The following is an 18,537-nucleotide window of genomic DNA, read 5'->3' as shown; positions in this document are numbered from 1 at the left end:
CAAACTTTGCTATAGTTCCTCTATCATTTGGAATAAAATTCCAAGTTCTAACTGTGTCTCATAGAATCTTGCTCCCGTCAGCTCTCTGACTTTATTCCATCCCTTTCTACTACTCTTTCGCTAGCTCACTCTACTCCAGCCACACAGGTCTCTTTACCATTTGTGGAATGGACCAGGCACACTTCAACCCCAGGACCTTCTCATGTATTTTTTCCTCTGGAAGGCTTTTTCCCCAGATATCCACAGGGCTAATTCCCTCATTTCTGTCTCAAGTCTTTTACTTGAAGCCTTTCAATCCCCACCCATGAATATCATATTCCCCTTCCCTGACATTTTTCTCTCCTAAGCACCTGGCAATTTCTAACAGTATATATTTTGCCTATTTATTTTCTCCCTCTACTTGAATGTAAGCTCCACAAAGGCAAGAATTTTGTTTTGTTCGGTGTTGTAATTCCAAAACCTAGAACATGGATGGCACATGGTATGTGCTCAAAAAATACTTATGAATGAATGATGGCAGCCTGAACTAGGGCAGTGGGGGGATGGAGACGAGGGAGCTGGATTGGATAAACAGAATACAATGACTGATTGGCTGGGGTGGAGTGGGGGGGTGAAGATGAAGTCAAATATGACTGTCAGTGCTGAGTGGATAGGTAGTTAACTTTCTCTGGAAACAGGACTGAGGCTGGAAAGGAACTTGAGTTCAGTTTGGGACCCAAAATACTTGTGGGTCATCCAGGTGCAAATGTCTAGTAGGCAGCTAGATCTGAGATCAGGGTGGTGATCAGAGGTGGGAGATACAGAGGATGGCCTTTAAGTCTGGAAATACAGACATTATTATAATAGTATTGAACAAGTTATGATGTATTTACTCATGTCTTCATAGTAGGAGCTTAATAAATATTTGGTGAGTGAATATGTGAGTTCTGTGATATTTCTAAGGATGGCTAATCCTATGTATGTAGCTGTTACCATATACTTTCCAAGAATTCACCAAGTGTAAGCGTATCTTTGCTACCTTGCTCTTCCTAATAATATAAATGTTACATTACATTTTTGTGGTATAAAGGACAGCCCAGAATCAGTTAAGAAAATTCTGGACAGCCCTCATAAAAGCATATAACATACAGAGTTCTTTTACCAACAAAAGGTTATAAAACTCCTTTAGTTAATCCTTTTCTTATGGAATTAAAGATAAAATCTGTGAATACCGTTGAAAGTTAGATCTTAATTTTATAATCAGAGCTAAATTATTGCCTCAGGACTACCTTGTGTGTACATGTTGGAGAAGGGGATCCAGTTCCTGATTTTGAAGGCGTTAAAGCCTCATGAATGCCCGAGCCATCCCTTTTTCATTGCCTTGCAGATACCTACCGCCACTGCCTACTTCACTTAGCATCACTTCTCTCTACCGGAGCAGCCAACTCCCCATGGTTGTAAGCATCATGAGAAAGGGACTATGTTGTGTTCACTACCATAGTGTCAGTGCCAACACATAGTAGGAGGTACTCAATAAATGTTCAGATATCCAGTGTCTGGATTGTCTCCATCCTGTCTTTATTTCTAAAGAAATCAAACCTGTGTCTGAAGAAAAGTAGGCAAAAATTGAATGAACCCTTGCTTTTCTATTATTTGTAACAGTTTATTTTCAATTAGCAATAAAAGTGCCTTGGATAAACCTCATTGGCTATGATACTGCCACTGCACAAAGCTATGTAACAGTTTATTTTTAAGAACATGAAGTTATGATTTATGAGGAAGTGGTCCTCATCCTGCTCTCCCCATCCTGAAGAAAAGTAGGCAAAAATTGAATGAACCCTTGCTTTTCTATTATTTGTAACAGTTTATTTTCAATTAGCAATAAAAGTACCTTGGATAAACCTCATTGGCTATGATACTGCCACTGCACAAAGCTATGTCACAGTTTATTTTTAAGAACATGAAGTTATGATTTATGAGGAAGTGGTCCTCATCCTGCTCTCCCCAACACGAGAAAGGAGAGCAAAGTACCAGGAAATACTCATGTGGATTTTAAAAAAAAAAAAAAAAAAAAAAAAAGAGCAAGGGAGCAAACTAGAGAAAGAAGGGTAGGTGGCACTGTGGAAAAGGTTGTCAATTTGAAACAGATTAAAAAAATTGCTTAGCAAAGGGAGGGCCCTCCCATGGTTTCACCAGTCAATCTGGTTTAGAGATTTTCTCCAGTGACACTTGGCAGCTTAGGGGCAGGAGGCCCACATTTCTTGTCTTCCTTAACCTCTCTGTGGCATGGGACGCTGTCAGCCATTCTTCCTCATTTTTTGGCAGCTAGCCGGTAAGGGGATCCAAACTTGTTACCTTGGTGTTATAAGGCTGCGCTCTAACCAACTGAGCCAACCGGCTAGTCCCCCATTCTCCTTCTACCTGCCTCTTGGGATACTGGTTTCTAAAGGCTGAGGAAACATAAAGCAATGACTTTATGTTTAAGTAAAGTTTAAAGTAAAGGCAAACTGACTCAATGGTAGGAGGGACTGGCAGGATGAAATCAAGCAGAAGCTCAAGGATGTTTTCCAAATATTTTGGTTCTTACGGAACAAGAATAGTGAACCATGGTTTAATCCTCTCCCAGGTGGGCAAAACAAAGGCATAATGCTAGTGAAAGAAGAAACTATTGTCATTCATCCCCTTTCAAAATTCCCAGGAGGTTAATTCAGCACCAAAAGTTTAATTTCTCAAAACTAATAGCTATTTAGTAAAGTTAATAAACACACTTAGCTTCATACTTGAGTGCTGTTGATATTTATTGACATTAACACAAAACAAGCTAAAACTAAAAGTTGTTATTTAACAGGAACAGATACTGGTGTAGTTTCCTTCCTGGAGAGGGTATGCACTCAGATCACCAGACCTAAGATAAAACAAAGACTGGATTGTCAAGAACTAAACAAGGGCTACATTTTACTTATTAATAGAAAAAAGGCTAACGGCAAAATAAGATGTTTAGAAATATTCTTTATGCTAAGCTCATGTAAGCAAACAAAAAACTAAAACTAATCCTAAAACGTTAGGACATAAGATATACACATAACATGACTAAATTTTTGCATCAGCAAAAATGTGTTATATCCTTCACTGTACTTTAACTACAATTACATGCTTGTTGCTTCTACCCTACACAAAGTCAACAGTTATCACCAACAATGCAATATAACTAGACCTGAACAAGACTTCAAAGTGACTCTGCTCCACCCAAATAAAGAAAATTCAATCCAGCATTAACACCTTTTGTTGTAGAGCCAGCTCTCTTATTTTTCTCTCATGGCATATATAATTAAGTACTCCCTTGATATTTCCTGTCTGCAAATTGCAATGCATGTCCTTGCCATCATCTTTTTTGGTGACACTTTAAAATTAATTTGTAGAAATTACAAAAACAATGAAATTGTACTTCCAATTCTGAACCTGGGATCACATTCCTGCTTTGACGCAAAACATACTCCTCTGCAGTGTACCCCACCAGCACAGCGACCCCATTTCTTTCTCTCTATTCCTTTGCCCTGAAGGCACTTCTGGAATGCTTAATGTGTGCTCTTTGGCTGACTAGACAGTCAGGACACCTAAGGCCACTGGGACTTATCACTCCTCTCCTCCTTCTTTTCTATGGCTAATACCACTTTCCTGCTTTTTTTCTATTGCTGAATCTCCAGACTTGGTGCTGTCGTCAGGGGGACAGAGTCGATTTCGGCTTCGAGCTCCTGGTTGGTAAAGCTGCATTGCTGGGCGATCCTAAAGTAAAATGAAATACGTTAATGTTACAACATTGTTACTAAGCTTTTTTTTTTAAAAAAATAAGAATTCAGAGATTAAAAATATGGAATGCTTCATGAATTTGCGTGTCATCCTTGCGCAGTGGCCATGCTAATCTTCTCTATATCATTCCAATTTTAGTATATGTGCTGCCAGAGCAAGCACTTGTTATTAAGCTTTTACATGGGATTTTCAGAGTCATAAATTATGTGTTAATATATACTAAAAACAAGTCATGCAAGATCAAAAATGTGAGGGCATGGTACATGACAACTGCCCACTTCCTGTCCCTTATCGCCAAAGAAAAGCAACAATTTCATAAATATTATTTTATATGTCTAGGGTAAACTTTTGGGAAATCTATGTCTAATTTTCTTAACCACCTCAAGATGAACTAATCAGACTTTTTTTTAATACTTAGAAACCACAGCTATCACCTATCTCTCTTCCCCATCAGTAAATTGGCTTTGACTTTACAATGCACCACCACATAAGAAAATTTTTAGGGCTGGCTGGTTAGTTCAGTTGGTTAGAGTGTGGTGCTGATAACACCAAGGTCCAGAGTTCAATCCCTGTACTGGCCGGCTGCCAAAAAAAAAAAGGAAATTCTTTAGAAGTAAAAACAACAATAATAAAGAATTAAAACTCTTAAGAAGAGACTTCCCTGAAATTATGAGCTTAGACCCCATGTTACTTGTCACAAACATAATTTGTTTTTTAATTCAGGTACAACCTTAGCAAGTGGGACTTTAGATCTCACATTCCTAAAGAAGCCTCGATAAAGTTAACATGTACCTCTCAGTTCAAGTAATATGTTTGGTTTATGACAATACGATGATGAAAAACTTAAAACATATAGAATTTAGAATTCAACAAAAAATTGCATCAGACTTTGTTACCCTTTCTTCCTGATTTATGAAAACTAGCCCTAAAGCATTATTCTTTTTTTTTTTTTTTTTTTTTTTAAAGATGACCGGCAATGGGATCTCAACCCTTGGCTTGGTGTTGTCAACACCACGCTCAGCCAGTGAGCAAACCGGCCATCCCTATATAGGATCCGAACCCGTGGCCTTGGTGTTATCAGCACCGCACTCTCCCGAGTGAGCCATGGGCCGGCCTAAGCATTATTCTTAATTGAATAATTCCAGCAAAATACTTCACAATTTTCACAAGATGAAATGTTAAAACAGATGAGAGTCCTGCATAGTATTTAAAGAAATGGATGATGGGGCTCCCACTGTGCAAAGATGGGACAATCTGAACATCAATAAGGATAAAAACTGATAATAACAAATAGGAATGTACCAAATATTTCTAAATCCATGGGTTCTTAAAGACTAAACAAAATGAGACTCATCAATAATCTGGAACACCAATCATTACTCTGAATACTGGTAAATAATGGGAAAGGATCAAGTGTTTATCTCCCCTTTCCTGTGTAAACTGCATTTCAGGCTAACTGAATAGTTGATGATGGAAAATTCTTCTTTATAGAAGACATCAGCTAATAAATGCAACAGGAAAGACAGAATTTGTATATCACCATTTCCCACCCCCTACCCCCCATGAAAGAATGAATCTAAGTAAATCATTAGGAGAAAGGCTGACAAAAATTTTTATAATAGCTGGATCAGGTTCACAATACCTGAACCTACTGATAGTTGTTTTTTCAACTTTTTATCTTGAAAAATTTTAAATCTATAGAAATGTTTTGTAAAACATGTATAATCGTGTACAATGAATAACTCATACCCTTCTCCTAGATTCATCAATTGTTAACATTTTGTTACGTTTGCTTTTTTTTTTAAAAGATGACCGGTAAGGGGATCTTAACCCTTGACTTGGTGTTGTCAGCACCACGCTCAGCCAGTGAGCGAACCGGCCATCCCTATATGGGATCCGAACCCGGGGCCTTGGTGTTATCAGCACCGCACTCTCCCGAGTGAGCCACAGGCCGGCCCACGTTTGCTTTTTGAATCTAATGTATGGGTGTGTATATATGTTTTTTCACACATACACATATATACACATATTATTTTAAATGGTAGAACCATGTGAGAGTAAGTTGCAGACATCGTGACCCTTCATCCCTAAATATTTCAGCTTGTATCTCCAAGAAAAAGGACATTCTATTAAATAAGCCTAAGACAATTGTTAATTGATCAATCATAGCATCACAAAGAAAAGGACACCCAGACATCATATGCTTCCTGATGTGATGCAATAGGAAGAAAGTGCATGGCAAAACCTATGAAATATTCTTGCCAAAAATTGAGTCTGAATATATTCAAGTCTCTAGGTCAAGGGCCACTTGTTTTTGTAAAGAAAGTCTGATTGGCACACAGCCACATCCATTCTTTTACATATTGTCTATGCCTGCTTTCCTACAGAGTTTAGTGGTTGTGACACAGACACTGGCCCACAAATCCTAAAATATTTTCAGAAAAAGTGTGCCCACCCCTGACACAGATATAATTATCAGTTTTAAAGGAAACAGAAAATACAGAAACATGTTAAATGACACCACCAGAATGTAATTTGCCAACCCAGAACGTGAGAAGCTCTACAAGACAAACTGGTTTCTACAAAAAATAAATAGTAGGGAAAACAAAAGGAGGGGGAATTGTTTAGATTAAAAGAGAATTTAAGGAGCCATTTCAAGCAAAAGCAGTTTGTGGATCTTGTTTAGATCCTATAAAAAAGACATTATGAAGCAACTGGGAAAAAATCTGGACACTGAGTAGATAGAATGTTAAGAATTATTGTCAGGTTTTTAGGAGTGAAAATGCTACTAGAAGGCCGGCCCGTGGCTCACTCAGTAGAGTGCGGTGCTGATAACACCAAGGCCATGGGTTCGGATCCTATATAGGGATGGCCGGTTTGCTCACTGGCTGAGCGTGGTGCTGACAACACCAAGCCAAGGGTTGAGATCCCCTTACCGGTCATGTTTTAAAAAAAGAAAAAAAGAAAAAGAAAATGCTACTAGAGTTATATGAAGAAAGTCCTTTATCTCTAATGTTGATGTATTTAAGGAAGAAATTATATGTTTAGGATTTGCTTAAGAATAATCCAGTAGGAGTAGGGATGGTATAGAGTAAAAAGAAGGGCGAGTTGATAATAGTTGAAGCTGGGTGATGGGTACAAGGGGGTTCATCATACTATTCTTTATTTTCTCTACTTTTGTGTGTGTTTGAAATTTCTACAATAAGTTAATAAAAGAACCTAGCCAAGATTGAAAAAAAAGGTGCAGATAAAGTTCCCCTTTAAAAATTCTACAATAAATAATGAGCTAGCCCTTTATTTACACTTAAAGGAGAAGGAAAAAAATCCTCAGGAAAATAAACAAGTTTAAGAAAAAGCAGCACCTTGTTCCTTATGCGATCTCTCTTAACCAATTCCTCTTTCTTTTCAGTTTTTTCTGAGCTGCCTATTAATTCTGTGCTTTCAAACTTCTTTCCTTTATCTCGAAGTGCTTCTTTTTCTCTTTTCATTTCTTCTTCTTTTCTTTTAAAAGCCTTCTCTTTCTCATAGCGCTCCTTCTGCCTACGGCGCTCTTCTTCTTGCCGCTTCAGTCTCTCTCTCTCTCGGAGTATGCGCTCCTGATCCCGTTCATAATCCCGTTCCCTCTCCCTGTAGTCTCTGCCACTCTCATCTTCAGGTCTGCATGAAAAACAAATCTAAGACGGAACCCTCAAAGATCTGGTAATCACAATTGCATGAACACTGTGATTCTGACTTGGCCAATGAAATGAGGTTGCACTTTAGAGCAGAGTAAAAAACACTACTGTTTTAAAAACAATATAAACCAAAAACCATTCACTCAGATTAAGATACTAGAATATTTGAAACCCTTCCTCCTCATCCCCCTGACTTGCATGAAACAGTTTATCTTTTTTTTTTTAAAAAGAGGACCGGTAAGGGGATCTTAACCCTTGACTTGGTAGCACCACGCTCTCCCAAGTAAGCTAACTGGCCATCCGTATACAGGGATCTGAACCTGTGGCCTTGGTGTCATCAGCACCACACTCTCCCGAGTGAGCCACAGGCCGGCCCTTGAAACAGTTTATCTTAACTCAGGTACAAATCTAAGATACAGCAGCAAAATTAACATCTAGAAATCAAACATACCAAAGACCCTCAACTACTGACCTTTTTGGCTTTTCATCTTTAAGTTCACTATCAGAACGCTTGGGCAAGGTACAACTTTGCCCACTGGCTCTTTCATCAGTCAGATTCTCTTTGTCCAGTTTCTTGGCTTTTTCTCTTTTGTCCAATTCTTTTTCATCTCCTTTTTCTGGCTTCTTGAGGAGCTTTAAAGAGAATACGTTTATTTTTTTTTTTGAGGGATGGGACACTGTCTTCTGATTCTATCAAAGAACACAATATACTAAATATTTAAACTTTAGACTATAGAAGGCCCCCTATCTCTGCAGGTGCTCTTAAACTTTCAGGTGAACTGCTTCATGTGAGTAGTAATTTACTAAAAGGATGCTATTAATGTGAAAGTGTTATCCACTCATATGAAGTGGTTTAATCACTTTGTGGCAATGGGATCAAGACTCCTTTGGCTTTAAATAGGTCAATCTTTAAGTGAACCAATACATATTTCCAATTATGCTTCTGTAGCAAACCAGCATGTTGATATAACTTGATGAGAAAATATCCCCCCAATTTAAAATGCTAGACAGATTATTGTTGGACTGTTTTTATGTAATACTTGGAATGACAAATACCTTGGTCACCAAAGGAGAGATCCATTGCAGGAATAATTTTGCCTTGAGCCTGAGAATAACATATGTGTGATGGTATAATTATATTACCATTAGAGATGAATAGCAAGAAGTATTTGGCATTTGTTTTAAAAATCCAAATGCCTTATACAACAGAATAATGAAGTTCCATCTCTATTGAGTAGGAACTCTGCTCAATGCCAAATCATATAGATATGTTTAAAAATGCCATTCTTTCTCACATCACTGCTACAGATCTCTCTAGAATACGCCCAAGTATTGGATAGTCAGAAAGATTCTCAGGCAAAATAGAAGAGTTTCAAGTCTCAAGAGTAAAGGCATCACACAAGGTTCATCTCAGGGTGAAGGCATTATATAAGTCACCAAGCAAAAGATAAAGCACCACAAGACTTGAGCATGAAGTACTTCAGCACACAAACAGCCACTGCAAATGGTGAGTCCAAACTGGACACTAAGAAAGCACCAGTGTAAAGTGAGGATACCATGTGCAGGTATCATTGGAAGTGTTCTTATTTCTCTAATGAACACTTTTATTAGAAGCCAAGATGCTCATTACTCTAATAAGAACATTAATGAACGTCTCTAGCATGGCTGGCTCTACCCTCTGCCTTGCTGATCATTAGCAATAGCAAGTGAAGTCACTTGTAGCATAGTGAACACAGAGACTGCTGGAAGGAATTAAGAAGGGACCCCACCCCCTGCCCAAGCCCCTTATCACCAATAATGAGTCTTGTAGAGACTCAGGGAACCCTAGCCACATAAACTGCTGTTATCAGGAGGTAAAAGGAGGTCCTGCCGCCATCTTTGAGATCTTCTCTGACTTGCTCTGAAGTACCAGATACTAATACTTCCCCAGAAAGTTTGCAGTAGCAAGGGTTGCCCAAGCCATACCCTTAGAAGGGAAGCAGCAAGGTTGGGATCTTTCTGCAGGTTTTTATTTTCCTACATGCAATGCATTAATCAGAATCTGCTGCTCACAAATTCCCAGCTAGATGCAAGAAGATAATGTGGGAGTCATGTGAGAAGGAAAAGCACATAATGCAGGATATTTATCCTTAGTCCTCCCATAAGTCAGCCAGTTATGGGAGGCATGTAAGATGAGAAAGAGCTATATAGGCATGGTTGTCCTCTGGCTGAATGTCATTGAAACTTCTGGGTACACAGCAGAGCATCAGGAAGTCATCTGGGCTTTCTTTTAAAGTAGGAATTTAAAATAACTCAGCTTCTAAGAAGACCCAAGTCAGTCTGAAGGGATTTCAACAGGTAACACTACCACCACCACCAAAAGAACTTATTAGCTAAGACCTGTGTGTGAGACATGATATTAGGTGCTCTGTATCATGTACTTGGTCCTTACATTTTTCTCATTCACAGCTTGTAACAGAAACCTGTGTACCTGAAGACAGTGGAAAACAAACAGATGAGGCAACTTCAAGTATCAATTATGAAGGAAAAGCTGAATAAAACCCATAATTCATGCCAGCCAGCCCTAAACCCTCATTTATAATGAATTAAGAGAATAGTAATCCAAAAATTGAACATTTTCAATGATAAAATAACACAAATCTGCACTGAAGAAATGATAATATCATGTAAAATACTTAATCCCTTTAAATGATCTTAAATTTTAAAAAATACTATTAGTCATATAGGAAATATTTTTATTTGTTCACTTCCCCCACCCCCAATGGCCAAAAGGACAAAAACAAAAAACCTCATTTACACCAACACAAGATGCATACGTATGTAAAGAAGTAGATACATGCAATTTTCAGCAGCATGCAGTCAGTTTCAATTATTTTCATACCTTAATCTTTGGTTCATCCTTTAATCTGTCCCTTTCTGGAAATCTGTCTACCTTCTTTAGCTTTTCTATATCTTTTCTTTTTCGTTTCTCTTCTTCTTTCCATTTTCTCCTCTCTTCTTCTCGTTGTCTTTTTCTTTCTATTTCTCGCCGCCTTCTTTCTTCTCTCTTTTCTTCTCTCATTCTCTAGAAACATTAACACAAGCCTTCAAATAAAATAATCATCATCAAAAACCTAATCAATCCTAAAGGCATGGTGGGCACCCACTAAACTGGATCATCTTTCTTGCTTGTTTTCTACAAAGTGGCATTCTACCTCCTTAACCCCCACCCCACCCAGAAAATGAAAGAGAGTGAAGACCAGAACCTGCTAATATCAGTCTCCCACTACTGCCTTGCTATATTTCTAGAGGCTTTCAGGATATCAAGACAGTGTCTATGGGACAAACTAAAGACTCTCCAGGTTTGCAGAGTGAACCCCTGGCCCAACAATCAGAGTGAAGAAGAGGGTCAGAGAGTGAGATCCTTGAGCCAAATCTTTAAAGAATAATGGTGGGTAAAGCAGCTAGTTCTCCTATAGGACCCCAATGCTCTTAAAATGTTTATAAAATGTGAACCAATGAAATTAAAAGTATTGAGAGAACTATAAAAACAAAAGATTTACCTGCTTGTTTTTCAGGAAGCTCAAAAGTGGAGTTGTCTTTTTAGCTACATAAATGTAAACAGATTATTAATAATACTTAACCCCTATAAAGGATTCCATTTTCTGACATTCCCTTCCAGCCACCCAAGGTGGGAAAACTACACCCCTTAAACAGAAAGTTCACAACTATATTATCAGAAAGAGGTTTACAGTATTCCATTTCAACAATGGAGGTTTAAAATACTTTTTAAAGCCACCTTGTAACACCAAGGTGTGTGACACTTAATAGGTCACAGAGAATTTTTCCCATCTTATCTGTGCATTCTCATAATCCTGTGAGGCAGGAATTATCATTTGCATTTTACAGATGAAACATTTTCAGAGAAGTTAGTGACCTCCCCAAGGTCACACAGCTAACAAGTGATGGAAATGGCAGACAGACTTAGGTATTGTGATTAAAAAAAAAAAAAAAATGCCCTAATTCCTTTTGCCCACTTACCTATCAATTCTCTGTTTTTTGCTTCTATTTCCTCTAGCAGTGTCTCTGGAGTAGAAGTCATTTTCTCATTATCGGTGGCATAACTTTCCAAAAATTTTCTATATTCTGGATCTAAATAATTGTTTAAGGAAACAGAAAATATAGCAAACTTTAAACAAAAAGGGAAATATTATCTAGAATACTTTATCAAAGATAATTTCCTATTTCATGGAAGATTGAAAGAGAACCAAACCATACCCACAAGATAGACTATTTTGGGTTTAACTGATCACTTACTCTCAGAACTACTATTACCAAAACCCACTATGGGAGGCTGGTGTAACATGGGGGTCAGGAAAAATGAGACACCACATATAATAACACAACCACCAGTGGTTACATAGTTTGCTTTTAAAGTCACTGCTCCTACTAATCCAGTCACACTTAGGGGAGAACTGAAAGTTATAGCTATGGAACCCTCAGAGAGTATTACTTATAGCATGTAAGCAATTCTTGTATGGGTATACCTCACTTTAAACTCAACATATGAAAATCAGGTGTTCCAAAAAGGTAAATAGGGAGGGAATCCTAGATGTGGTACTGGAGGTGATGGTAATTCCTGGAGTTCTCTCCTAGACATGTCCAACATCAGAAAGGGTAACACATCTAAGTCATTATATTGCTTGTTTGTATGTACTGTTTGTTGAGCATGTCACTTGATCTAGTCTTCCAAATCTAAATCTGTGACATAATCAATAAGCAGGTATGTGTTGAGTCTTCACTGTATTTTCTTTACAAAACAACTGTCATTATAGTAACAAATAACAGAAATTAAACTAGATGATTCTAAAATATCAATCTGATATAAAATATTGGGGCTAAGTCCTTATCCAACATCTAACATAACATTAGAGATCTCAAAATCTGGAGCCAGTTTACCTTGAATGGCAATTATTCCAGTTTTTCAGTTCAACCTAATTACTTATGTATGTAGTTAACTGCATATTCAAAGCCTAGCAAATAGGACTGATCACTTCAGGTACTTTATATGAAGTTACTTGAATATGGAAATTTTTCCATCACAGCTTAAACCTTCCTTTTTATAAAGATAATGGAAACCAAAAATCAAATAAATAATCATAAAAATAGTAAGAGGCCTCAAGGAGCAGTTGTTACATTTTGAAACATCTGATTTTTTCCCAGTGTTTTCTAATCAATAAACTTATGGTGATTTACTACTCAGTAATCAACACTATATTGTTCAATGGTGGAGGAATGAAATTCTACTGCAGAAAACCCACCTCCACTCTAAAGATTAAACAAAACTTCCATCAGTGTATAACATTTCTCATTAACTTTATTCTGTATGTTTTCTAATTTAAAATATTGGGGTCTAATTAACTCTCACAAAGGTGTTATTTTAAAAAACCCCATGGCAATAGCACTATATAACTAGAGCTATACTGTACCATCATCGATAGTCCCAACTTTGGTATCTCTTTTCTTAGTCTTCTTTTTTGCAGCTTTTTGAAAAGGTGCAAATTCTACTATAGCAGGATATTCCTGACCTGTTTAGAGAAAAAAAAATACAGTTGCTATTACACAGGAAATGTCAAAAGTGAATACAAGGGAATCAACCCACTGCTTTCTGGACCACCTTTGATGGCAGTCATTTGGAGAGGGTCTCCGAAAGGGCATAAATCACACTGGCACAAAGATAACTCCTTTGCTACCAAAGGAGTCCAAAATTCACACAGATAACATAGGGAAAAGATATGGCAGGGAAGTAAAATATTCACTTAAATTCAACTTCTAAAATGTGATATTTTGATATGTGAAGAAAAAAGCCTACGAACTAATTTTCATTTAAAAGATATATTAGAAATCACTAGAATAGGCAAATCTATAGAGAAAATAAATTAGTGGTTGCCAAGAGCGGGGGATGGAGGAGGAGTGGTGAAGAGAATGGAATGACAACTAATAGGGGTATGGGGTTTCTCTTTGGCTATTTATATATATAACATGTTCCAATATTAGATTGTGATGATAGTTGCACAATTCTGTGAATATACTAAAAACCACTGGACTTTACACTTTAAAAGGGTGAATCTTATGGTATGTGAATTATATCTCAATAAAGCTGTTATTTTAAAAAAAGGTAACTGTGAGGTGGTGTATATGTTAATTAACTTGGCTATGGTAATCATTTCACAATGTATATGTATATCAAATTATCACACTGTACTATTTAAATATATACAATTTTATTTGTCAATTATACCTTAATAAAGCTGTAAAAACTCTGTTAACCGAAAAAAAATACACCAGACACCAAAAGCACAGGCAATAAAAGTAAAAATAGAGAGGGTAAACCTCATAAATGTTCTTACTACGATAAAATTAAAGAAATAAAATAAAGTGCATCTTTTGTTATAAAAAAAAGCAAAACTAGATAAATTGTACTACATCAAAATTAAAAACTTCTGTGCATTGAAGGACACAATCAACAGAGTGAAAAGGCAACCCATGGAATGGGAGAAAATATTTGCAAATTATATTATCTGATAAGGGTAATATACAGACTATATAAAGAACTCCTACAACTCAACAACAAAAATAACCCGAATTTTAAAAAGTCAAGGACTTGTATAGACATTTCTTCAAAGATGGTATATAAAAGGCCAACAAGCATATGGAAAAATGTTCAATGTCACTAATCATTAGGGAAATGCAAATCAAAACCACAATGAGATAATCACTTCATACCCAGTAGGATGGCCACTATCAAAAAAGCAGAAAATAACAAGTGTTGACGATGATGTGGAGAAATTGGAACGTTCATGTACTGTTGGTGGGAATGTAAAATGGTGCACCTGCTATGGAAAACAGTATGGTGGTTCCTCAAAAATTAAAAATAGAATTATCATATGACCCAGAAATTTCACTTCTGGGTATATATCCAAAAGAAGTGAAAGCAGGGACTCGAATATATATTTTTGTTTTCTTTTTCACTGCTGGCCTGGAGAACATATATTTGTACACCCATGTTCATAGCGGTATTATTCGCAGTAGCCAAGAGTAGAAGCAACCCAGCTGTCCCTCGACAGATGAGTGGATAAACAAAATGTGGTATATACACACAACAGAATATTACTCAGCCTTAAAAGTGAAGGAAACTGACACATGCTACAACATGGATGAACCTTGAGGATATTATGCTAAGTGAAATAAGTCAGTAACAAAAAGACACTGTATGATTCCACTTATATGAGGTACCTAGAGTAGTCAAATTCATATTGACAGAAAGTAGAATGGTGGTTGCCAGGGAGTAAGAGGAGGCGGAAATGGGAAATTGTTGTTTAATGGGTATAGAGTTTCAGTTCTGCAAGACAAACTTAACACTACTGAACTGTATGTACACTTTCCCTGCTACAACATGGATGAACCTTGAAAAGATTATGCTAAGTAAAAGCAGCCAGTCTGTTTATATGAAATGTCCAAGGGCTGGCTGATTAGCTCAGCTGGTTAGAGCATGGTGCTGACAACACCAGGGCCCAGTTCCATCCGTGTACCAGCCAGCTGCCAAAAAAAAAAAAAAAAAAAAAAAAAAAAAAAAAATTCCAATGTCCAGAAGAGGGAAATCCATAGATACTGAAAATAGATTAGTGGTTGCCAAGGACTAGAGGGAGGGAAGAATGGGAGATGACTACTAATGGATACTGGTTTCTTTTTGGGATGATGAAACATTCTGAAATTAGTAGTGATGGTTGTACAATTCTGTGACTATACTAAAAACCACTGAAATGTACAATTTGAGAGGGTGAATTTTGTGGTATGTGAGTTACATCTCAATAAGAAAACCCCAAGTGACTACTGGAAAAAAAATATAGTAGCTCCCTACCATAGAACAATGTCATACAAAGTATAAAGTACTCTCCTTAGATCACTGCCATGTAGACATAAGCCAGAATAAAATAACTAGAATTGACCAGAAGACATCACAAAGCAATCATGGAAGAAACAAGATTTTGGAAATCCAACTGAAAGCAGAATCAGATTAGCTTCATAACTGTAATACATTCGAGAAGGAACAGATAAACCAGACCAAATCAGAGGGAAATTGTGGAAGATAGGCTAAAAAAACAGAAGTTAGGCTAGAGTATGGAGGACCCTGACTACCAGGCTAAGGAGTTTGGGTTTTTTATGCCTGTACAACTGTTAACTTAAATCACTATTTTCAAAGAGATTAATTTCATGGCTCTGATCTCTGGATGTTCAGAAAAGAAAAAAAAGATTAATTTCATGGCAATATAAGACTGAATTATACAGAAATGGAAAAAATGCAAAATCCTGTAAGTTTAGGAGCAGTGGTTGTCTAATCATTAGGTGATGAGGAGATAAAGTGTGAAAGTGAACAAGATATTAAAAAACAATACACTGATAAGATTCATTACTTGTTTTAAATGTAAGGGATAGAAATGAAAGGAAAAAACTAAACACAACTCAGATTTCCAGGCTAAGTAACTACAAAATCATTGCTATCTATCTACTGGAATAAAAAAGTTGGAGTGGAGAAATGGCTGGTTTGGGGGAATTCATAAAAGCTGGATACACAGTGGCAATCCTTCAACTTTTACTGGCATATTCCATGACAAAGATTTAATTTTTACCAACTTTTAAGTAATACTGAAAAAACTGAACAAAAAGATGCACCATTCACTTATGACTGCAAAGCCAAAAGAAAAGTGGCAAATGGCCATTTGACATTCTCTGGCTACATGTTGCAAGAAATTAAGGCAGAAATTTGTCTTTCCTATAGACTGGACCCTCCTGGATACAAAGAAGCAGATTATCAAGTTTGATGTTTTAATTTTATACAACTTTGTGAGAATGTTAAACAGTATTCTAACTGGGAATTGTTGGCTTAAAGGATTTGAATTAAATAATTAAGTAAATGTTGGTCCTTGAAGATGATGAGAAGTAAATATTTAAAACTTGTCATACAAGTTTAAAGAGTCATTTATCACTACTGCCACTGAAACTAAATAGTCAAAACAGCAGTTCTAATCCAGGGCAAAAAATTTGTCACAGTAGGAGAAAACAGGTTTCATTCAGTTGACCAAACTAGAGAAATAACAGGTTAGGCTGACCTATTAGCTCAGTTGGTTAGAGCACGATGCTGTAACACCAAGGGCAAGGGTTCAGATCCCCATACAGGCCAGCAGCCAAAAACAAAACAAAAAAGAGGTTAATACCCAAGGGCTGTGAAAGGTCACATGTCTATTTATATGCTTGCAGTAGCTTATCAATGTGTAAAACTCTTTAATTGTTGCACATTCTATCACCCATGATTTTGAAAATGCTACCTAGGAAGGCACTGTGAACACACCACCAAGTGGATAGTCTTAAACATATAAAGGACAAAGAAACTCCCCTCCTAGTTCAGTTACAAGGACTCACCTTTATTGTCAAGGAATACATAACCATCAAAGCGATCCCTGAACAAAATAATGTCCTCTTGGTTTTTAAAGTTGATGTATGCTCTGGCATACATATGAGGGTACAGACTGCAGAGAGGAAAGCAATTATGTAAATGTGCTAGCAGGCGTCTGGCTGAATTACAAGTACGAACATATTAAAGAGACAGGCTAAAAATCAATGGAAAACAGTATGATTAAAAAGAATGGAAATAACCTTTTTCATTTACCCCCTCCCTTTTTTTTGTTTTTCATTCTTTTTTCTTTCTTTCTTTTTTTTTTTTTTTTTTACCTAGTATCATTAGAAAAAAACTCAAAATAATCATGATCAGGCATAGGCTGAAGATGTTCCTGAAGCTGCTCCTTGGTCAAAGTGGGAGGTAATCTTCGAATTACCACCTTAAGAAATGAATAAGGAAAATAAAATTAGTACAAATCAATTTTCTGTCATACCTGAAAGAACCACAGTTCCTGAAGAAAGCTGGGCTTTAAAATATGAGATTACTTAAAACCCAGGAGAAAATATTCTTCTGCAGCCCAGTGCTCACTATTAGTCAAACATAACAGTAACGCGGTTTTTAAAAACTCTTGGAAATGAGAACCGCCTGGTGTAAAGAAAGTCTCAGGTTCTACTTTAACCCGCAGTTTACCAAGTTTGCGCATCATTTTCTATCACCCATTTTTCAATAGATCTAGTGGCACTAAATTAGTAGGCCAACCCTGGTATTTTGTGGGTGCCACGAAATCTTGATTTGGTAATATATCATCTCCACGTCCAACACACCCTAGAACAAAATCCTTGCCCATTCAGCTTAAAGAATTAAAAACTCTAACGAATACAAAAAATTTACCCATTGCTCTCAAAATAGTATCCTCTCGATCTGCCCCCAGACTATTTATCCCCCCACACTCTCCCAACTTGCTTCCATTAATACTCCTACCACAAACTACTACCAGCCCGATGTCCCCTTCGCTATTTAACAGTTCTCTCCAATTGAACTTTTAATTCCTCATTCTCTTTGCTGTCGCTCCCCTCTCCCATTATCATCTCACAACTCTGACCTAAACCCTTCTCATCTGGAAGTTCCCCCTTTCCTTCACCCCCACCCGGGGGCTTGGCCGGGAGGGGCTTCCCTCATTTCGAGAGAGTGGATGAGACAGGGTGATGCGATTTTTCATTCAGACGAAGAGACAGAAGGGGTACCTGGGACAGGAAGACAGCAGCCCCATTCCCAGCCATCCTCCACAAGCGGCAGACCCGTCCCGTCCCGCCCTCTCCCGCGCCAACAGCCGAGCACCTTGCTGAGCGCCTCTTTCTTCTCCTTGTTGCGATCCTGCTTGTCTTCCCCTTTGGCGCTGTCCCCCGAAGCCCCTCCGCCGCTGCCTGTGGCCCCCGGGGGTGTTAACAAGGTAACTCGCTTCTCCTTAGGCCTATACTCTTTCTCTTCCTTCATGGCCACGGCTACGCTCCTCACAGCTACTGTTCGGCCTAAACGCCGCCGCTACGCCGGGCACCAACGACTCCCGGGTAGCTCCCGTCAGAGCTCCGCCCCCAACAGATGCCCCTAGTGATAAGCCAGGTCCTGCGTTCCATTGGGCCC

At 37.7% G+C, this 18,537-nt stretch overlaps 1 protein-coding gene across 2 annotated transcripts; it reads right to left on the bottom strand.

The window, feature by feature from the left end:
* Nucleotides 1-2,756: 2,756 nt before the first annotated feature.
* On the bottom strand, nt 2,757-18,499 carry UPF3B (UPF3 regulator of nonsense transcripts homolog B (yeast)). 2 transcript variants are annotated; one of them, XM_008590051.1, is made up of 11 exons: nt 18,235-18,499; nt 17,229-17,335; nt 16,920-17,026; nt 12,929-13,027; nt 11,481-11,591; nt 11,003-11,046; nt 10,342-10,524; nt 9,892-9,930; nt 7,933-8,093; nt 7,149-7,443; nt 2,757-3,762 (listed from the first exon to the last, which is right to left on the bottom strand). In XM_008590051.1, exons 1-11 carry the CDS (start codon nt 18,388-18,390, stop codon nt 3,613-3,615), a joined length of 1,452 nt encoding a protein of 483 aa, XP_008588273.1. In that variant the 5' UTR covers nt 18,391-18,499; the 3' UTR covers nt 2,757-3,612. The 2 variants fall into 2 exon arrangements, with proteins under 2 accessions (XP_008588273.1, XP_008588274.1); XM_008590052.1 differs by lacking the exon at nt 9,892-9,930.
* Between the last annotated feature and the right edge of the window lie 38 nt (nt 18,500-18,537).

The sequence above is a fragment of the Galeopterus variegatus genome, unplaced genomic scaffold, assembly GCF_000696425.1.
Source record: "Galeopterus variegatus unplaced genomic scaffold, G_variegatus-3.0.2 Scaffold5822, whole genome shotgun sequence".
NCBI classification, from domain to species: Eukaryota; Metazoa; Chordata; class Mammalia; order Dermoptera; family Cynocephalidae; genus Galeopterus; species Galeopterus variegatus.
The sequence above is the reverse complement of the archived record's forward strand: the minus strand, read 5'-3'. Positions and strand labels throughout refer to the sequence as shown.